The 24,013-nt window shown below is 34.8% G+C and overlaps 1 protein-coding gene across 2 annotated transcripts in view; it reads right to left on the bottom strand.

Annotated features, from left to right (window-relative positions):
- Positions 1-7,678: 7,678 nt before the first annotated feature.
- LOC114082414 (cytochrome P450 2C18-like) overlaps positions 7,679-24,013 on the bottom strand; it is a 40,317-nt gene continuing 23,982 nt past the window's right edge. For both annotated transcript variants that reach the window (XM_071611076.1, XM_071611077.1), the window contains 4 exons: positions 20,985-21,126; positions 16,853-17,040; positions 9,600-9,741; positions 7,679-7,860 (listed from right to left, as the gene is read on the bottom strand). In XM_071611076.1, the coding sequence (XP_071467177.1) occupies positions 7,679-7,860; positions 9,600-9,741; positions 16,853-17,040; positions 20,985-21,126 (654 nt within the window). The remainder of the gene's footprint in view (positions 7,861-9,599; positions 9,742-16,852; positions 17,041-20,984; positions 21,127-24,013) is intronic.

Genomic DNA, 24,013 nt, shown 5'->3' with positions numbered 1-24,013 from the left:
TTATGTTTAGGTAGCTGTGATGTTAGTTTATAATTTTAAAATATTTAAAAGTCTTGATTTTTGAAAGGCAAATGATCTTGTTTGATGAAGTATTATAAGTTCAATATTTTTATATAAATTCAGAGATACACTTATTTCCCCCAAATCTTGAATTTCCAACCAGTTGTCAGTCTGATACTCCAGAATGTTGAGCAATGTTTTGGATCATATGCTCCATTTTTCCTTAATTCTAGCTGACAATTGCTAGCACCAGAGATTGTATGCTTGTTGATTTGTTTGTTGTTTGTTTGTTTGTTTGTTTTATTCCTGATTATTCCTGGGATCTATCCCAGAGTGGCTGAACTAGATTGTTATGGATAGAATTTTGGGAAAGTGAGCAAAGTAAAGAACTTTTTTTTTTTATCTTTATCAGGTTACCAATTTAACCTCAGAGGGTATCAGAACTTATCTAGTTGATTGGCTCAGCAGTTTATGTCAATAGGACACATTCTGATTAACAGGGAGGATTATCAAACTTTTCATTGATTTGAAAGGTCACATTTGTCTCAGTAAAAGTGGAAGGCCTCAGTGGATCCAGTTGTGGTCCTGGTGCTCAATCTCTCCTATATGCCTCTCCTCTCACTATGGAGACAGAGATCTGGGAGAGGGATACTCCCACCAGGACCCATGCCTCTCCCAGTGCTTAGGAATATCCTGCAGATAGATGCTGAAAACATCAGCAAATCCTTAACTAATGTAATTATGTTGATGCTACTGGCTTATAAAGGGTTAATAAATTGACAGTGGCTTGTAAAGGGTAAATAAATTAATCCTTATTTTTTAATTAAATATATGCAGGAGGTAGATTATTAAAAGAGATTGTTGCACAGTAAATACTCTATGTGAATTTTGATGTTTGCATTGCATTTCATAGTTTTCCATTGTTAGAAGGAGTGTAATGTAACAATGCATTTGGGATAAAAAGAAACATTTAAATTTAATATTTTGATGGTAATATTAAAGTGTCAAAAGTCTGGAGTTCCTTTGCCCTGCATTGTTTCATGCTCATTTTATGTGATTCTCTACACAATCTAATCTGTTTGTGATGCTTTCAGTGAATTTTAATTTGATTCAGTGTGTCTTTCATTACCAAGAATTTTGACTAGTTTCTTTTTAATATCTCTATTTCTTTATTGAAATTATCTTTCAACCCTTGAATTCTTTCTCTTAATTCATTCCTTTGGTCTACTTTTAGATTACTGAACAGTTTAATAATCAGTCTTTTATCATCTTTCTCTGGAATTTCACTCACTTTCATATCAGTAGGATCTTTTGTTGGGGGATTGTGAATTTGTGGGGAAGATTTGTTTATTTCCTTGTTTTTAGAGGTTTTTAACTTGCACTTCAGTTGAGATGGATGTACCTTTCTCTTTTATAATTATGTCCTTTTGTATGTTATCTTTTTTTGTTTTGGCATTTCTCTCTGTTTTTGTTTTATGAGTAGGTCCAGGGGTGTGACCTGAGGTCCCTGTCTGGTCAATCCTGGTTGGGCCTGATTGTTGGTTTGAGGTTTTTGCCTCATCAATTCTATGTATTGAAGTAATGTTGAGGCTGAGGTGGGCCTAGAACATGTATAGGGTGAGATTCCTTGTTATTGGTGTGAGGTGTGAGTATGAGAGCAGGATGTCTACTCTGTAAACCTGAAGAGACTCAATCACTTTCCAACCCCACCAAGAGAAATCGCTGAGCAAGATATAGCACTATTACCAACAGATGTTCAGCTTTAAGACAAATGTCCAGATCAGTTATTAGATAGCAGGGGTCTACTACATTGTCAGCTGTGTTAATAAGCATAATAACAAGAATGAGGTAGGAATTGCATAAACTATATAATTCTACATTTATTGAAATGATACTTTTTGTGTGAAGAGAAATAGGTTAGAATGGCAAGAGAAAGTTTGAAATGTTTTAAAAGGTGAACACAGTAGAAGCAGAAAATAGATCACAAATGTTGACTGTAAAGAAAGAGGAATAAAAAGTTAACTGCGAGTAGTTTAAAAATTAAAAAGTAGAAGAGAGAAGAGGAAAAATTAACTGTTATTGGGAGAAGAGAGTGAAAAAGGGGCAATAATAGGGACAAAAATCAAGGTACAAACAAACAAGCAAATTTAAGATCCAAAAAATTCAAACCCATGTATGAATATATCCCTTTTATGTTAAACCAAGACTAAATAAAAACAGGTGAGGAAAAACACAAAGATAAATTAAAATTCAATGGATATATACATATGTTGAACCTATTCATACTTTGAGAAAACACACACACACACACATACACACACACCAATCTTGCACAAAGGAATGGAGTAAGAAATAATAAAATGAAATGATATCTGAAAAAAAGTTTAAAGTTAAAATTATAAAAAAAAATTGTGCAAACACTGTATTTTATTTTCATTGTTTTTAGAGAGGGAGAGAGAGAGAATGAATTTTTTAATATTTATTTATTTATTTTTAGTTTTCGGCGGATACAACATCTTTGTTGGTTTGTGGTGCTGAGGATCGAACCCGGGCTGCACACATGCCAGGCGAGCGCACTACTGCTTGAGTCACATCCCCTGCCCCAAACACTATATTTTAAATGAGATATTTAATGGTTCATTAAAAATGTGATCTGATGTATGACTTGTAAGTATTTTTATAGCCATCAAAATTAAATTTCTCTGAAGAAGAAAACTGTAACTCATGTTTAGAAGAACCTATGAGACAGACTGTTGTTGAGATGGTGAAGTACAATATTCCAGTCTTCATCTCCTTTTTCTCAAGAACCACATTAAGAGAAATATCTACAAATGAAAAAGCTCCAGGAAACTCAGGAGACCACCAACACTCAAAAATCACTTCTCCAATGCTAGGAAGAGCATTTGCATTTTAACTACATCTTTCTGTGCTCCAGCACATTAAAGGGATCATCCACTGTTATCAAGTAGGATTCATCCCAGACAACCGAGGATGATCCAACATGCATAAATCAATAAATGTGATACATCATGTTAACAGGATAAAGACAAGAAACACAGGACCATTTCAATAGGTGCAGAAAAAGCATTTCGCATATTTCAAACCCTTTCATGATGAAACATTCAAAAAAACATGTTACAGAAGGAATTTTTCACAGAACACTCATGGCCACTAACCAATATCTAATATTATGTTCTATGGTGAAAGTTGAAAGAGTTTTCTCAAAAATTATGGAAAAGACAGAAATGGCCAGTCTGCCACCTTTACTCAGCATAGAGCTGAAGTCCAACCAGAACAATAAGCAAGATAAAGACCTAAAAGGCAGAGAAATCAAAAAGAAAGACGCAAAAGAGTCTCTGTTATAGAAAGCTCTAAACTTCATATGAATACAATTAAAACTAATAATGGGTTCTAAATAATTGGGATGCACAAATAACAAACACAATTTAGTAGCGTTTTTAATAACAAATGAAAAAGGAAACAAGAAAGTATTTCATTTCCAACACCATGAGAAAAAATAAAATATTCCTCAATAAATTTAAACAAGAAGGAAAAATCTGCATGCTGAAATATAAAAAAATCAATGAAAGAATTTGAAGAAGACAGAAATACATGGAAAAATAATCCAGGTTCACGGATTGGGAGAATTATTATTGTCACTACCTGAGGTGATGTACAGATATTCGATGCAAACTCTATGAAAAAACAAGGGTATTTTTCACAGAAATTTTCCGAGTCTTAAAATTTGCATAGAACCTCAAAAGATTCTGAGTAAAATGTGTTATCTTATGCAAGAAATCTGGTGGCTTCAAACTATGTACACAGCAACAGTAAACAACACATGACAGTGCAGGCATAAAGCAGACACATACACCTATGGATCCATGGAGAGTCCAGGAAATACACCTACCCACATACAGTTGAATAATCAATAATCATTCACAAAAGGGCCAGGAATATACAGTGAGGGAATTATAGTCTCGTCATTGAATATCATTTGGAAAAGTGTGCATGTGTTTTGTATGCAAAACACAAATGCAATTAGACTTGCTTCTAACATTACACACAAAATCAATTTCAAATAGATTCAAGACAAATGGAAGACCTGAAACCATAAAACTACTGGAGGGATATATGGGGAAGATATTCCCTCAACTTGTTCTGGCAATGCTTTGTTTACATATCATTTTTAATTGACACTTAAGAATCACACGTATTTATCATGTTTTGATATCTGTGTATTTGTGTAGTATTCAAATCAAGGTAGAAATATCTGTCTTCTCAAATATTTATCATTTATTAGTGATGAAAATATTCCAAATCCATTCTTCTAGCTGTTTTGAAGTGAGCAGTACATTATCTATCATCATTCTGCTGCACAACAAAAATGCCAGGACTTATTTATCCAATCTATATCTTAGTATCCATAAATCAAATTTTTCCCCTTCTCCCTCTTGGACCTACACTCCACAGTCTCTGACATGCTTCTTTTTCTTTTTTTAAAGTGATATGTTAACATGGTTTTATTTTACTCATTTATTTCTTAATTTTACATGAAGAGCACATACAAAATTAACACTTATTGACAAAAGTGACAATATATTGGAACTTATATGTCTGCATCCAGCTTCTCTTTTGTCTTTTGTTCTCTTGTTCTAAATAACATCCCCCCTCCACCCCCCAAAAAAGTGCATGGAAGATGCAATGGTTAATTTTAGATTTTCACTTCACTGGATTAAGTGATACTCAATTGCATAATTTCTGGTTAAGTCCATGAGGGTGTTTTATTTTTTCTTTTTTTTTAAAGAGAGAGTGAAAGAGAGAGAGAGAGAGAGAGAGAGAGAGAGAGAGAGAGAGAGAGAGAGAATTTTTAATTTTTTTTTTTTTTTTAGTTTTTGGCGGACACAACATCTTTGTAGGTATGAGGTGCTGAGGATCAAACCAGTGCCGCACGCATGCCAGGCAAGCGTGCTACCGCTTGAGCCACATCCCCAGCCCCATGAGGGTGTTTTCAAAAGAGCATTTCTCTGCTCAGGCTCTTATATTTGCACTGAGTCACACCACTTGGTCGTGAAGCATGCTTGAGTTCAATCTCTGGTAACAATGCCCCTGCAAACAAACAAAACCTTGATGATTACATTGAGTAATCAATGTAAGCTCATCAACTTTCCTTGTTCTCCAGACTACAGGTCACCTAGCATGGAATTCTTTAGTCTTCACAACTGTGTGAGACAATTCCTGTAATAAACTCCTTGTCCTCTATAGATATCTATCATTTAATTCTCTCTCTTTTTCTCTGAAGACCCTTAATATAGGAAATTGATTTCCTGATATTTTCTTATCAGTTGAAAGTTGGTGAGCTTAGATTTCTAGATTTTAAATAGTTTTTTTTATATAGAATCCTCAACACATTCTGGTGCTGTGCTGCATGCCTGTAATCCCAACAACTTCTAGTGTCCCCCCCCCAAAAAATTTTTCTCATGGCCTATGTCTACTAAATTCTAGTGCACTGGGATGCTTTTAAAAAATTACATTCCTTCCTGAATCTTGATCCTTGGTATTAAGTCTGGTTTCTTCCCTTTGAAATCTGAAAATATATTCCCTCTCCATTAAATATTAATAAATATTAACTGTATATCAAATTCCTGACAATAAAGACATAAAATTAAAACATGTTGAGCCTAATAAAAATTAAAATCAACTGATTAGAAACCTTCCTTTTGAAGACACATGACCCTGGGGTTCACCTCCTTGTTCTGATGTCTGATCTCAAACAATATACTTAACAAAGCCTTGTCTGAATTATCTTGGTAGTAATGCAATATAATAATAATGTCATAGGCTTAATAATAACCTCACACCCCACACCATCTTGATCTTAATCCTTGAAACCTTTGAACACATGAATTTGTTACTCTACATGATAAAAGGGACATTGTAGGTGTGATTATGTCAAGGGTCATAACTTGGATAGATTCTCTTGTGTCATGCAGGTACACTCAATGTAATCATCAAGGTTTTGTTTGTTTGCAGGGGCATTGTTACCAGAGATTGAACTCAAGCATGCTTAACCACCAAGCTACTCCCCAGAACTCTTGATCTATTATTTTAAGACAGGATCTCTCTAAGATGCTTAGGGCCTCCCTTGCTGAGGCTGTCAACTTATGATCATTCCACCTCAGACTCCTGAGGCAATGGGATCACCGGAGTGGACCAACACACCCAGGTTCAATAAGGTTTGTATAAAATGAAAAGGAGAGGATGTAAGGGGAGAGCAGATGCGATGTGACTAACGTTCAATTGATGTGATAAAGGACACAGAAGCCAAGGGAAGCTGGCAGCCTCTACAAGATGAAAAAATTAGGCAAATTTATATCCCCTAGAGCCTTCAAAATGGACCATCCTGGCTGACAGAATCATCTTATCCCAGAGGAGATGACATTGGATCTTTGAACTGAGAACTATAACATAGTTAATGCATGTTGATCAGTCATTGTATTGTGGTAATTTATTAAGGCAGTAATGGTACCTAATACAAATAGTATTTATCTCAAAGGTTTATTAGAAAGAGTAAGTAAAAAAATAAAAGAGCAAAGGGCAAAGGCAGGGTAGGGAAATCAGAAGTTGAACTATGGGGAAGGTTGTGGTGAAGGGAAGATTATAAATTTTCGTGTAAGATACTAAGAGTAGCATCTGAGAAATTGTCATTCTGTTAGGATATAAGGCTGCCTATTGTACCACCCTTCTGTCAACACCTGATTAATATATATATATATTTAAAATGTTTTATTGTTGATGGAGTTTTATTTTTTATTTATATGAGGTGCTGAGAATTGAACCCAGTGCCTCACACATGCTAGGCAAGCACTGTATAACTGAGCAACAACTTCTTTACCAATTAAGAGTGTTAAAAATGGATACAATGTAGTTTTCATTTGCAATTTTATTTTTAATCCACCTCCATATATTTTTTTGTTTGACAAGTAGTGATCATATGCACTGTGGGGGTATATTGTGAAACTGTGATACATGTATACATAGTCCGGTGATTAAATCAGGATAATTAACATGGTAATTGTCTCAAATACTTGTCCTTTATTTGTGGGCAGGGTATTTAATATCTCTCTTTCAGGAATTTTGAAGTATGCAGCATTATTGGGAACAGAGTCACCATGTTCTGCACTAGATCATTAGAACTCATTCCTCCTGTCTGCCTAAAACTTTGTACCTTTAACTACCTTCTTCTCTTTATGCATCCACTCACATTATCACCCTTTCCTAAGTTCTGGTAACCATTACTTATCACAATTAAGGAGATTGATTTTTTTTTTATTACAGATAAAAGTGAAACCATGTGATTTTAATTTGCTATGCTTGACTTATTTCACTTTACATAATTTCCCAAGGTTTTCTTATTAATTGTGATATATCATAGTAACGAAGCACAAAAATGTTAAAATACAGAGTGGTTAATGTGTTATAAGTGAATAGGAAGCATGTATTTTTGACAGCTGAGGAAACTCTCTCCAATGGGGTTGGACGTTCACTGGAATTCAAAGAAATAGGGTGGAGAGAAGCAGGTCAGAGAAGGCAAGTCTAATAGAGACAGTGGCGGAGCATGCCCCAAAGAGGAGATTCCAGATGACAGCACATCAGCAGGGAGACAGGCTACTCTTCATCAAACAGGAATGAAGCAGAGCTTGTATGTGGGTAGCACAGAGACCAATCCATTGACAACTGGGGTGGTATCAAGATCTTTTGAGTCAACCACAGACTTCAGGTGAAAATTCTGTAAAATGGTGGTCAGGAATAAGAACAGTTCCATGCGGGCAAGACCTTCTCCTGCACAAATCCGTTTTCCTGAAAATATCCAAGAGAGAGAGTAAATACTCCTGGAACAGTATATTTTTGACTAGCAAAAGAAAAATGCAAAGTCACTATAGATGATGATTGAGTGGATGGACGGATGGATCAATGGATGGATCAATGGAAAAAGAGTAAATGTAGGGCAGGGGTTGTAGTTCAATGGTAGAACATTTGCCTAGCACATATGAGGCACTGTTTGATTCTCAGCACCACATAAAAATATTAATAAAATGAAGGTATTGTGTCCATTTACAAAAAAAAATATTTTAAAAGACTAAATATAAAGGATGACTGATTAAACAGGAGGAACACACCTGTTGTCCACCTAATAATTTATCAACACTCTTCATTCTCTTAATATTAGTGAGCATCAGCTCTATGCCAAGAACTTTATTGACCATGTCCATATTAAAATTGTTCTCTTGACATTTCATGTTTCCATAAAATCTATTCCCAGAAACACATGCTGATTACTTGTGCTCCCTGTTCCAAGTCTGATGTTCCACAATCATCTTCCATTCATCAGATCTGAAGAACCTCATTAGTCTTAAACATGCAATGCAGTTTCAAGCTTTATCTCATGCTGCTGTTCCTTTGACTAGGATGCACTTCATACATCTCTCAGATCCTAGATCAAATGCCATTTTTCTTTTGCACTCTTTGTGATTACTCCAGGCTATAGATTTTCATACTCTTTGGCTTTACTCAGCAACGAAGCATAGATTATTTGAATTATCACTATTTTTCTAGCCTCCTGAAATAGGAGTTCCATTAAGGTAGGGCTCAGTTCTTGCTAGACCTACTAGCAAGCCTGAAGAGCCAAAGAATAAATTTAGGTAATGATATGCCGGAGACTCAGCACACACTTCAGGTGTGAAGGACCCTGTATTCCAAGGAGGAACTCGATGTAGGGAGATCAAGATGCTCTGGTGTTCTTAAAGGATAATCTACCTTATTCCCAAGGTTTGCTGACCATCATTTACCAGTCACAAAACTCTGGCATCCTTCATAAAGAGCAAATATCCTAGTACTATGGTTCACTGTCTCCCTTAAAATGCCTGCCTCTCTTCAGTCCGTTTCCTTTGCCTCTTCTGAGGCAGTTTTAATGTCCTTTCTTCCATTTGAATGTCACTCAATCCATTTTATGCCTTACTGTGTGGTATGAGAGAACAGGCAGGAGGCATTTTCTCCCTCTACCACCATGTCCAGCTGATCCTTTCTTCTCTCTCCCTCAGGACTAGTCATACTGGATTACAACAATCTATTTATTCATCTGCTTAGCTAACTGGGTGTGGGATGGTTTTGGTGGCCCATTCTGTGCTTGGATACTTATCATCTGCAGAGCCAGCAGAGGAATGAGAGGCACCACATGGAAGATACTTTCCAAGGTTGTGGAGTTAGATTCTTTTTGCAGGGCAGATGAGGACAGTGGAGATGAATTTAATCATCTAAGAAGGGTTCTGGGAGTGCAGTGTTGTATTTTGAGGCATGAACCAATCCACTCTCACTTAGCTTTATTACTTTGGAAGATCTAGGTCAATTTTCCCCAAAACCCCAGTAATCAGACCCAGTAATGATGCTATAGCCTGGTCTTGCACAGTATGTGGGCACTGGGAGTTTTGTTCCTGATCATGTGCAAAGAACATTTCTACCAGCCCACAAATAAGCAGTTTAACTCATCCCATTAAGGTTTTTTATCCCCTGAAGCAGCAATGGAAATACATTTCTATTACCTGTTGAGAAAGGCATGAAGTAGTCACTCTTCTTGAATTTGCCACTCTCATCCAGGAAATGGCCAGGGTCAAACTTCTTTGGGTTGGGGAATTCTTTGCTGTCATGCAGCACAGATGTCAATGATGTTATTATGGTTGTGCCCTGCAATGAACAGACACATATAAACCAAGTTGTAGAGTCATGGAGCTGGAGGAAATGTTGGAATTTACTGAGTCCAAATGTTATGAGAAGTGACCCTTGTTCAAAGAAGAGCATTGATATTTCCAGGTAGTCAATGAAGTAATAAAATGCATGAGTTTAAGGCCAGTGTCTATGACCTTGCTAAAGTGCCCCCAGTGGCATTTGAAGTAGTGAGTACTTGAGCACCAAACCTTCTGTTCTACTTATCATAAAGCTTTGACACTGGTCTTTGACCCTACTCAGTACTGTATTTTGTCACTTCACTTCTCCCACATCTTGTATAGAATTCTGCTTTAAAATGGGTCTCTTTTGGCTCTTGAAATGTCCTGGATATTGTTTATAAGACGATTCTGAGATAATAAAAAATACAACAAGAGCCAACTAAATGTTTAAAATGGTCACACAATTTGATTCTCCTTATAATTGTGGGGGTTTCACCACAATTATTGTGGGGGTTTTCAACCCCCAATGAAAAGCAATGCTAAATTTAAAGTAAGCATCATTTTCAACAATTTTGTGAAGATCATAAATTAAGGCTAAAGTTTTTTTAAGTATTCCATTTTTGTTTTAATGAGTATGTGAAGATGTTTATTTTTCCCCCATTTTTTGGTACATTAAAATTACACATATAGTGGTATCTTTGTTTTACATTTAGACTTGCACATGATTTAACAGTATAATTTGGTCAGTAATATTCCCTAGTACTTCTCCTTTTCCTCGCCTCTAAACTCTCCTTTGGTTTCTGTTGTCTTCTCCACTGACTTTCATCAATTATAATGAGATCTCCTATAGATTTTTTTTTTCCTTTTTGTTTTTTCTACCATCTACAGATAGCAGGAGACAATGTCCCTTGACTTTCTGAGTTTCTTATTTTGCTTAACATAATGCTGTCAGCTTCCATGTTTTCCTGAAAATGACATAATTACATTTTTATGGATAATTAAAACTCCACTGTGTATATATACCACATTTTCTTTATCCATTCATCTGTTGATGGATATTTAAGCTGGAGCTTATATTGACTATTGTGAATTATACATGGCTATGCATGTATCACTTTAGTATGCTGACTTTAATTCTTTAGAAAAAATGCCAAGGAGGGGTGTACTGGGTCATGTGGTGGTTCCTGAATATACAAATGTTTCCTGAGGATATAAAGACAGATATGTTTTCAAAAAGTTGTATTAGAATAACTGGACACTTTTCATAGAGAAACAAAGAAGCTGGGCATGTGGCATGTACTTGTAGCCCCATCTGGTATGGAGCCTAAGGCATTATGATTGTTTGAACCCAGAGGTTTGAAGTGAGCCTAGGAAACATAAAAATATTATCTCAAGAAAATGAAAAGAAGTCAAAGGAATGAATTTCATGACCATTATTTTATACCACCAATAATTAACCTGAAATGAATCACCAACTTAATTGCAGGAGCTAAAATGATTGATTCTAGAAAAAAAATTTAAGGGCATATTGTGCAATCTTGTGCTAGCAAATATTTTTTTACATAGGAAATAAAGCACTAATTGTAAAAGAAAACATTGATTATATCAGTTTAGCATAAAGTTAAAAATCATGCAATAATCTCAGTCTTAGGTATTTACTTAATGGAAAAGAAAAATATAGTCCATGTCAATATTTTTACACAGATATATTACTTACATTTAAAAACCAAAACTAGAAACAACCAAAATCATCCATCTTCTTAAGAGTGAGTAGAAAAAACATTCATGGTATTCATTGTAGTGGAATAGTACTCAATACTAAAGGGAATGAACTACTAATATATGTAAATGAAAATGAATCTTAAACATGTCCTGCAACATTTAAAAAATAACAGAGATGAATGAAAATATATGGGACACCAGTAGTGTATAGAGGGTACCAGGGGAAGGAGGAGGGGAGGGCACAGGAAGGTACTGGGGAATGAAAATGTTGTTATTGTTATGTGCATGAATTGTAATTGTTATGAATCAGCCACAATGAAACATTCTGTTATTTATAATTATTATACAACAATAAATATTTTTAAAAATAAACTTGGTTCTATATAAGAAGACTATTGGAGAAAAAATATTTGAAGGTAAAACTACCAGAGATAAAAGATTTGATTCTGTATTGTTCTATGTCATATTCTATCATATGACTTTCATGATAAGTCAAAACCATAGGTACATAACGTAGATCTGTGATCACCAGGGACTGGAAGTGAGGAAGTATGCTTGGTTGTGATAGGAGGATGAAGGAACTTTATGTAGTGATGGACATATTATATACAAATTATATACATGGGCACAATATTTCACTATGCTGCTTAGGCTGATTCAAAATTGTGGGCACAAGCAATCCTCCTCCCTCAGCCTCCTGAGTGGATGAGCCTACAGTTATACATAATCATGCTCAGCAATATAAAAATCTTATACCTTAAATGTTGTGTGGTTACATCATTACATATATTTGTCACAACTCATCGAATTGTACGCATAAGAGAGTCAGTTGTAGAGTGGGTATGTATCACAATGGTAGAATGCTTGCTTTGCCTGCACAAGACACTGGGTTTAATGACCAGTGTTAAAAAAAAGAGAGAATTTACATTACATTGCTTAAAACATCATTAAAAATAGAATAGACTGAAGAATATTCCATTGTGTATATATACCACATTTTCTTTATTCACTCTTCTGCTGAAGAGCACCCAAAATAAAATTACTGTCATTTATAACTATAAATTTAAAAAAAATAGAGCAAAGCATTGTATCAAAATGAATTTATGGTGAAAAGTAATTATCCCTCTCACTTTACCACAGAACCTAATTTGGACTTTTCAGAAACAACTGTGCCACCAATTAGTAATATGTTCCTTCATAATTATTCTATGTGTGTAAGACAAATCTGTATGAAACAGGTCTATGCAACTTCTTAGTTTGCTATTTTTTTCACTCAAATTGCAGGTATTTCACAACATTTTCATTTTGTATTTAATAAAAAATTTAGGTATACTGACATATAAACCACAGGATACATGCTAAATAATATGAATATACTATTACACTGCTGATAGGCTTTGGGAAATTTGTAAAATTTCTTTGTGACAAGCAACTATGTAGTGAGAACATATTGGACTTTCCTGTTTGCATAATATATATATATATATATATATATATATAATTAGAATTTCCACATCACAATATATGCATTTTATATTTTCTTTTCATTTTTTTGAAAAATATTTTTATTTTTTTAGTTATAGTTGGCCACAATACTTTTATTTTATTTATTTATTTTTATGTGGTGCTGAGGGTCAAACCCAGAGCCTCTCATGTGCTAGGTTAGCGTTCTACTGCTGAGCCACAACCCCAGCCTCTCTTTTCATTTTTTAATAGGTACCAGAGATGGAAATGAGGGGTACTTAACAACTGAACCACATCCCAGCCTTAGCTCTTTTTATTTTTTATTATTTGAGACAGAATCTTGCTAAGTTGCTAGAGCATCACTAAGCTGTTGAGGCTGACTTTGAATTTGCAATCCTCCTGCCTCAGCCTCCTGAACTGCTGTGATTACAGGTGTAAGCCACTGCGCCTGATTTACATTTTTTATTTTAATAAATACTGCCATATTGTTCTTAAAAATGGATGTACCAGTTTAGAATCCTGCCAACAGCACATGAAAGTGATAATTTATACAAAACTTCATCAACACAAGGTTTTTTCAGCCTTTAACTGCATCAGTGATGTGGGCAAAAATGATATCTCCTAGTATTAGCTTTTATTTTGCAGATATTACCTGGTTGAATTCTTACAGCAGATAATGTATCATAATGAAGCAAATAATGTATCATCAACAACGTGCCAATGAGAAAGCCAAGACTCAAAGGGATCGGACATCTACCCAAGATGACAGCTAAGACTTGCAGAGCTAGAGTTCATACTGAAGTCCTCAGTACATTTGGGTAAGATAAATTATTAGATTAAAGTAACTTGCATTTCTAAGTAGCTGTCTCACTTTTCTTTTCTTTTTATTTTTGGATGCAGTTGACAGAAGGCAGTACCCAATTCATTTAGAAGAGACAAAGTGGAAATACTCTTTCACACAAGTGACACTTCTTTTAACACTTTTACTTATGTATTCAAATGTGATCTTGATTCTGCCTTTTCCTGGATGAGAAATAAGAACTTCCCAATACAAAAGAGGCATACTCTTAATGCAGTAATTATCATTGATCCTTATATATCTCAGAGGAAGTGTCATCCTTCTCAAAGTTGTTTCATAAACTGCTTCAAAATTATGTGTGCATGTGATGTGTGTGGAGACAGCAGTTTTATTGTCTCCTACCTTTCTGATTCAGTTCTTTAGTATGAACATCTGCCTTAGAGGTGAAATTGCTCCTATTAACATTTTAGAAAGGGAGGGGGCAGAGGATTAGCACAGACAGTAGAATGTGATGGACATCATTATCCAAAGTACATGTATGAAAACGCGAATTGGGTGTCAACATACTTCATATACAAACAGAGATATGAAAAATTATGGTATATATGTGTAATAAGAATTGTAATGCAAAAAAAAAAGTACATGTATAAAGGCATGATTTGACATGAACATACTCTATATACAAAGGTATGAAAAATTGTACTCTATACATGTAGTAAGAATTGTAATGCATTCTGCTGTCATGTATTTAAAAAAATAAAATCAATAAAACTAAAAAATAAATAATAAATAAATAAATGAATGAATTTTGGAACATACCTTTTGCACTCATTTACATATCATCTATGAAGGTTTTTGTGTAACTATGGCAGAGACAAGAAGTGACATGAGAGACCCTATTGCCTAAAAGACTAAAATATTTACTATCTGGCCCATTAGAGGAAAAATTTGCCAGATTATCATAGTCAATTATGTTGAGTGACTCAATCCTGTGACAGCAGAATTCATTTTTATAACTCATAAGGGGTCATTAGAATAAGGTATGCAGTGAGCAAACTCCCTTCACTGGAATGTACCATGCAGAAAGGAAAAGCTCTTTTCCTTGGTTTCTGGGGCCTCTTTACTCAAAAGAGGCCAGACATAACAAGATCTCCTGCTTGCATTGTTTGCTGAAAACAGAGTGAATTTTAAAAGTCAAACTCTTGTATGAAACCTGTCATCACCAGCTCAAGGCCCGTCACCTCTCAGGAAAGTCCTCCTTTCCCTCTTCTCCAGAAGATGAAAAGAGTGTTTCTAACCTTACTAAAATTATAATTCTTTCTCCACCACGAAAACACATATTCAGTTCTATCAGTTGTAAATTGCATTGGTAATGTGTTCCGGCTTTAAGTGAAATAGAGTAGCTTGGAACATACTGACCAGAAACTCTAACTAAAAATAGAACCTGTATGGTAGACTCATTGGAAAGCTGCTGAGATAAAAATTGGTTCCAAGATTACACAGAAGGGGGAACCTCAGGGGTTGGCTTATAGCTGTGGTCAATTTTTAACTGTGTTAGTCCACAATTCTGAATCAGGTCAGGAGGTGTTATACCATTCTAACTACAAGGTAGAGGAGGAGAGAAATCTTTCTGGAACAAGATGAACATTATCTGAAACTGCAGCTTTTCTTATATAACTGTGCATAGGCAAATATTACTAGTAGATACAACTAAGAGGCCACAAAAAGAAAAGAAGCAGTATAGAAAGGCAAGAAAAATAGTTTCAAAGTAGGAAATATGATCTCCCTTATTTTTTGAGGCCAGCATTACTTTGACAGAAATATGACAAAGTAATTTTTATATGAAAAATTAGAGAATAATCTGTCAAAATATGAATACAAAAGAGTGGGGAGTAATATTGGTCAAACTATATTGTTACATTGTGTGCATGCACAAATATGTAACAATAAATCCCATCAATATGTATAACAAGAGTGTACAGATAAAAAAAAATTGTGAGAAGAGAAAAAGTCTTTATCAAACTCTGGAAAATCAAATTCTGCTATGTGCATGTACTTACAACATGCATATTTAGTGGAGAAAGGACCAACATATATGACCATGAACACATGATCAATGGATATAGAGAATCTATTTGATAAAATTATACATTAGTGTTAAACAAATGATAAACTATAAGAAAAGAAAACCTTCTCTCATCTGATTAAGAATATCTGCCAAAATGTACATAAAACATCATATGAAATAGGGTATTGTGAAAACTTCAACTTCTGCTAGAGTCAAAACAAACCTTAAAGTATGCTCAACAAACCACTTCTTTTCAATACTGTGCTAGAAATCCAATCCAGTACAATAATGTAAGAACCAGAAATTAAGGTCACTAGAAACGGAAAATAATAGATAAAACAAATACTAACAAGATAGCAGGATAATGTGCACAGAATTTCCAAATGAATCTAAACACTAATTATTATATTCTTTTTAACTAACTTTTTATTACTTAAAAAGTATTTTATTACTTAACTAACTTTTTATTACTTAAAAAGTTAGTTAAAAATAATTCTAGATATAAAATCACCAAATAGAACTGTAACAATATGTCCATGTGCCAAGAACAACAAATGGGAAAAGGCATTATTTAAATTGTACAGTTTATATTAGCTTTTAAAATATTAATTACTACTAAAAAACTTTCAAAAATGTGTGAGTTACTTAATTAAAAACAAAACATTATTAGAACAAAATAAAGCCCAAATAAAGTAGAACATCTACAATATTCATGAAATAAAATACTGAACATGTAAAAATGTCAATTCTTTCCAAATTGGTCTGTAGACTTAATGATATGCTGAAAAATATCACAGGAGAGTGTTTTAGGAAATTAACAACCTGATTCTAAAATTTGTTTGGAAATGTAAACAGCTGAGAGTAGACAAAACAAACTTGAAGGAGCAGAAGAAATTGGGAGAGTTCTCCCTGATGGTTGTCAGGAACAGTTATGGAGCCTCATGACCTAGTCTGGTCTAGCACTGAGGACATCAATGAGCTGCATGGGTGAGTTTTGTACTTCATTCGTCTTGTGTTGTCAAGGATTAGAACCATACTGAGAATTTGGGAACTTCAATGTGGGAAAAACAATCTTACCTTGGGAATGAAGTAGTTCCTGAATTTAATGTCACAGGTAACTGCATGGGGAAGATTGGTTGGAACGAGGTCAATGTATCTCTGGATTTCATGCAGGACAGCTTCTGTGTAGGGCATACTGCTCTTGTCCTGCATGCAGGGGCTGCGGTGTCTGCCAATCACATGGTCAATCTCTTCTTGTACTTTAGCTGATAAGGACCAATGGAAAAGAGAAACATAGTATATTTCTTAAAATAACTCAGGGTTATGTGAAGCATTGTGTGTGTATATCCAAAAGGTATTAGAGACATGACTTATATGCAACAAGTACTTCTGCACATGTAAAAAGATATCCATGATATAACCTATAACTATCTATATTAATTTATCAATATCTATCAACAAATACTGATATATATGAATAAATATACATGAATATATAGGAGTCATACATTCATGACTCTTCTATAATCTAGGTATTAAAATATATCTATAAACTTACATTCTAGCATATATGATGTCAGTATAAGTAGAAATGATAAAATGTTTCCAAATATCAAGTTATCACATAATTATTTAAATAATTATAAACAGTGCAGATAGAAAAACAGGAATAAACATAAATTTTACAACAAATCTTATATGACATTTTAAAATTAAATTATACTAATGAATCTATACTTATACATGTCTCTGTGTATGTGTGTGTGTATGTGAGTGTGTGTGAGTGGGTGTGAGTGTTTGTGTGTGTATGAGTATGTTGTGTATGAGTGATTAAAACTTTTCAATCACTCATTCTTTAAATGTAGCCTTTTTGAATCATTTAGAAATTTCTTATGAAATGTTCATTTTTCTAAATAATGATCTATTTTGTTCCTTGATTTATCCAATTTTAGACAATTTTTAATGAGTTCCTCATAAGAAACATTAAGATCCAAATCTACTCCATGCAAAATACATATCACAAATAAATATGCACACCCACATAGCTGACATACTTTCCCTCTCTATTCCTATATATTTTTGATTACAATTTTTGATTATATCAATATATTTTGTTACAAAAATTAGACAATAAGATAACAAACAACCCAATCAACAAATGGACCAAGGACCTGAACAGACACTTCTCAGAGGAGGACATACAGTCAATCAACAAGTACGTGAAAAAATGCTCACCATCTCTAGCAGTCAGAGAAATGCAAATCAAAACCACCCTAAGATACCATCTCACTCCAGTAAGATTGGCAGCCATTATGAAGTCAAACAACAACAAGTGCTGGCGAGGATGTGGGGAAAAGGGTACACTTGTACATTGCTGGTGGGACTGCAAATTGGTGCAGCCAATTTGGAAAGCAGTATGGAGATTTCTTGGAAAGCTGGGAATGGAGCCACCATTTGACCCAGCTATTGCCCTTCTCGGTCTATTCCCTAAAGACCCAAAAAGAGCATGCTACAGGGACACTGCTACATCGATGTTCATAGCAGCACAATTCACAATATCTAGACTGTGGAAAGAACCTAGATGCCCTTCAATAGACGAATGGATAAAAAAAGAATGTGGCATTTATACACAATGGAGTATTACTCTGCATTAAAAAATGACAAAATCATAGAATTTGCAGGGAAATGGATGGCATTAGAGCAGATTATGCTAAGTGAAGCTAGCCAATCCCTAAAAAACAAATGCCAAATGTCTTCTTTGATATAAGGAGAGTAACTAAGAACAGAGTAGGGAAGAAGAGCAGGAGAAGAAGATTAACATTAAACAGGGATGAGAGGTGGGAGGGAAAGGGAGAGAGAAGGGAAATCGCATGGAAATGGAAGGAGACCCTCAGGGTTATACAAAAGTACATAAAAGAGGAAGTGAGGGGAAAGGGAAAAATAATACAAGGGGGAGAAATGAATGACAGTAGAGGGGGTAGAGAGAGAAGAGGGGAGGGGAGGGATGGGGAGGGGAGGGGAGGGGAGGGGAGGGGGGATAGTAGAGGATAGGAAAGGCAGCAGAACACAACAGACACTAGTATGGCAATATGTAAATCAATGGATGTGTAACTGATGTGATTCTGTAATCTGTATATGGGGTAAAAATGGGAGTTCATAACCCACTTGAATCAAAGTGTGAAATATGATATGTCAAGAACTATGTAATGTTTTGAACAACCAACAATAAAAAATTAAAAAAAAAATATATATATATATATTTACAACATTATGACTACATAACCAATTTTCACCTGTAAGGTAACTGTGTACATTTCGTTCATTGCATATGTTTAACCTTTATTTGCTCAACATATACCAATTCCTAATTTTCAAGTTGTTTATCTTATATTGTATCCAAAGGTTGATGATTCAAACTCCTAGTAATAATTAACTAAATGTTTGAACTTCAGATTCTTTCTTTAATTTTCCTTATCTTCAATTATCCCTGCTTTAACTACTTAATATCCACAATTGGTTGTTTCCTAGGCCTGGTGCCCAGGACCTCCCTTAAACTCCCATTCTTATACATATGGTCTCCTAATTCCAGGAACCTGTGACTGCCTTGCCTCTGCCTTGACTTTGAATATTTGGATGGAGCTCTAGTATCTTTCTGTGAAAGGGAAAAGAGGGGATAAATTTTGTAGCAAAGATGGATCTAAAAACATCTTTCTTTTTGTTGATGTTTTGGTTTTGTTGTTGTTTGGGGATTGTTTGTTGATTGCTTGGTTGGTTTTGGTGGGGGTTTTTGTTTTTGTGTTTTGTGTTGTTTTGTTGGTTCTGGGGATTGACCCAGAGGCCCTCTATATTTAAGCCAAACTCACAGCCCTTTGGTTTTGAGACAAGCTGGCCTAGGCTAGCCTTGAATTTGCCTCAACTTCCTGCTTCAACCTTCTAATAGGTGGGGTTATAAGGGCTCTCACATTTTCTATTAACATGCAAAATAACAATTGTTCTTTAGAACTCAGATGTCTTGCTGATTCATAATTCTTTTTATACTGGCTTATTCCTGAAAGTTCATGTGATTTTTAACATTACTTGGATGTTCTGAAATAAATTACAGGGCCTGTTAACTTCAGTTTCTCTAGAGAGTTAACCTCTCTTCCTATGAGAGGGAAACATTTAATTGTTCAAAGCTATTGTAAAGGGCACCTGAGCACAGAGCGGCTCCTATTCTGTGCCCCAATTTCCCCTAACTATTTTGACATTTGATGTTTCTCAATGCTGAAACTTATGGATAATTTTCAGTACACAGATTGACTTTTCCACACTAATACAACTTCTTCTTCTGATATATATGCTACAGCTTGATACACTCTAGTAAGTAATGTCCCTTCCTTCTGTTCTCTATGTTTAAGAAATTTGTTGAGGGTTTGTTGGCTGTTTTCTCTCCTCCTCTTTTCCCACTTTAAAAAGGAGTATTTCTCATTTGTGGCTACTTTATAATAGTTTTGATGGGGTCCTGAAACAAGAAAAGGTGGTGTTTGCTTTTAATCTACTATGCATTACCGGAACTCTTTAAAGGTACATTTCTAAATAGAGTTGTTCATAAAACATAAAATTAATGGAAACACATTTTGGGAATAGCGAAATTCCCTTCAGCACATCTTCTAAGTAGCAACACTTAAAAAGAAAAGGTTAGTTTTTTAACCTTTTAGAGAACTTCTCAGACTCTAGTAATATCCCTGCCACATCATTACATTTCGAAAGTTTCTATTTACACTCCAATGAAGAGTTTTGATTTTCCCTAGCATTAAAGCATGAAATTTTCACAATAAGTAAAAACTTCCACAGAAATCTTGCAAGAACACGCCTAATGTTCCAAGTGTCTTCTCCTTAGAAAGACCAACATTCAGTCTTAGGCCAACTCATGCTGGCTGTTGCATGCTGCAAATCACTTCCTAGTGGAAACCAGACATGACCAGAGCTCCACTGCCTTGCTACTGCCCATGCTGTCCTTCACTTCTCTCAGTCACTGTCCCCTAAGGTACAATGTCCTCTTATTTTTAATCCCTTCATTTAATATGGACAAATTATAACAGGCAGCACAGAAATTTTTTTATATAAAGTGTCTTCCTCAAGACAAATAAGATAGAGGAGTGAGCTAGTGAGCACTGTCTTGTCAAATTTCTGTTGTAAAATTCACCCTGCTCACCATGTGTGGTCATACCTGTGACCTCTGGGTGCTTCATCAGGAGCAGGAGTCCATATCTCAGAGTGGAGGTTGTGGTCTCTGTCCCAGCTCCAAAAAGATCATTCACAGTGTTTATTAAGGCTTCAGTGGTAAACTCAGTCTGTGAATTGCCCTTTTCCTAGGAAAAAATCATGCACTTATTTCACAATTAATTTAGTATTTAATTATAATAATTTCAAAATAAATTATATGGTTATAAAGTTAAGTCAATATAGCAACAAAAGAATACAATGTTATAAAAAGCTACTCTGTGGTATGGTAAACTATAGATTAATTGACCAAATCTCCATTTCTTACCCTCTTAAACCTTTTTACCTAAAGATTCTGTTCACCATCCTTTTTGTAACTAGGAAGGATATGCAACATATTTCTTACCAATAAAATACAAGAAAAAGTCTGTTGCTGCCACTTTTGATTCCTTCTTTCTACTCAAAATATAGACACATCGTGTAGGTAAGACAAAAATTACTTTGAGATTGTTAAGATTTAATCATGAAGATAATATCTAGTGTAAATATGATGTTTTTGTCCATTTTATCTTGCTATACCAGACTACCAGAACCTGAGTGAATTGTAAAGAATAGAGGTTTATTTTTTCCCAGCACCTCTCTACCCTGTTACATTGGGGAATAACTTTCAGCATAAGTTTTGGAGGGAACAAACAATATGCAATCCATAATATGTGGTGAAAGAAATGGAAGGCACCAGAGTCTCAGATAATAGCATGGTATTGGCAAAAACACAGACATGAAGAACAATGATACTGAATAAAAGACACAGTGACAAATCCACATAGACACTGCCACCTGGTGGCTACTTGACACAGTTGACAAAAACATGTTGAAGAAAAGAAATTATTTTTAACAAGCAATGCTGAGAAAACTGGATATCCATATGTAGAAGAATGAAACTTGATTAGTATCACTCACCCTCCATGAAAGTAAACTCAAAGTAGACCAATGATATAGGAATTAGACCAGAAACTCTGGAATGGCCAGAAGAAACCTAAGGTGAGAATTCTAACTTCCTGAATAAGATGTCTAAAGCTCAAGGGAAAAAAAAACCCAAGAATCAATAAGTGGGATAGCATTAAATTAAAAATCTGCTTCACAGCAAAGAAAACAGGAGCATGAATTGCCTACAGAAGTGGAGAAAATCTTTTTTTTTTTTTTTTTTTTTTTGGTACTCTTCTGAGAGGAGACTAACATCTGGAATATATAAATAATTTTTTAAAAAACCTTAACATCAAACAGATGACCCAATCAGTAAATGGGCAAATAAACTAAACAGACATTTCTCAGAAGAAGGAATGTAAATGGCCAACAAATATACAAAAAAGAAAAATTTCAACCTCCCTGCGATCAGGAAACTGCCAACCAAAGTTACACTGAAATTTTATCACACTCCACTTAGAATGTTAACCATCAAGAATACAAATAACAATAAGGATCTCAAGGGAAAGGAGCATACATTTTCAGTCAGACTGAAAATTGGTACAACCACTTTGGAAAGCATTGTGGAGATCTGCACAAAGCAGAAATGAAACCATCATATTCCCCAGCTCTTCTACCCTTTGATATTTACCCCAAAGAACTAAAATAAGTATACTGTAGTGATGCATGCATGCATACTGGTGTTGATAGCAGTGCAATTCACAATTACAGGTTAGAGAAACATCCTAGATGTCCCTCAGCAGACAAATGTATAGAGAAAATGTGATAAATATATACAGTATTCATCCTGCCATAAAGAAGAATGAAATTGTGTCACTTGCTGGACAATGGATGAAAATGGAGAACATCATGTTAAAAAATAGCCAGACTCAGAGAGTCAAAAGTTCAATGTTTTTGCTAATATGTAGACGGTAGAGAGAGAAAAGAAATAGAAGGTAAATGAATAGAGTACATGAAGGGGATCAGAGGGAAAAAAAGAGGGGAGGGTATGGGGAAATTACTGGAGCACAGAATCTAACCAATTATGCTATGTCCAATATATATACTAAATTAGATGGGAGAACTCCCCAGCATCCCCCAGTGGAGAGGGTTAAAGTAGAAAAACCATGACAGCTTACAAAATAATGTTTGGACTTCTTAAATGTTAAATTACAAATCCCTGCAATTTACCTTTGTCTTCATATTGCACTATTTTTCCCATTTTCCCCTTTCTTCACTTTACTTTTTTTTACTAGTTCTTGGTACAATTGCTTGTAGATTGACGAAGACCAATTAGCTCCTTGGGCTATACTATTCACTTGGTTGGTGACTACGTATCCTGTGACTTAGTCTGGACAGAGAGGGGACACTAAACCAGAATGGAGTAAAACAATCTTCCTCTCAGAAGGTTCTACAATTGAAACTCCAGGGGGGAAAGGCCTCTATTTGAAAAACCTGAGCAAGAAAACATAAATTTTCAATAAAACACATATTACACCAACTACTTGATACTGATTTCAAGGGTCTGCTCAAATTTTGTGTTTTGTCAGAATTATCTCTAATTTTATGTATTTTGTCAATTAATTGGATCCTCTCTTAGTATATCATTTCTTCTCTCTGATATCCTTTCCTTTCCCATACCATTTATCCTATACATTCACCTCATTTTAACTTGTGTGTCCATTCTTTCCAACACCCTCTTTTTTTCCTTTTTAATTCTAGTTTCTTTATTTTTAATTTGTCCAACTTTCCAATGAAATTTAATAAACCACTCTTATCACTGAATTTTCTCAGCCCATTATAAAACAGTACTCATTAGTCAATAGAGTTTTAGTGATCAGTAAAAATAACTTCTGTAAACATTAGGTTGCTATATGGTTTGCTCTTAAATTACCATTGTATGAGTGGTTACTTTCTCCTTTCAAAGGGATATCAATGATATGAATGATTGAATCAATATTTTAAAATTCTAATTGCATATGGAGTCAAGGGCTTATTACTGAGACATAACTACTTACAAAGGACCCTCACATAAAACAAAAAGAGGAAACCATCTCAACAGATGACCAAAAC

Source organism: Marmota flaviventris, chromosome 4 (genome assembly GCF_047511675.1).
Source record: "Marmota flaviventris isolate mMarFla1 chromosome 4, mMarFla1.hap1, whole genome shotgun sequence".
In the NCBI taxonomy this organism is placed as follows: domain Eukaryota; kingdom Metazoa; phylum Chordata; class Mammalia; order Rodentia; family Sciuridae; genus Marmota; species Marmota flaviventris.
Note: the sequence above shows the minus strand (reverse complement) of the source record. Positions and strands in the feature narration are given on the sequence as shown.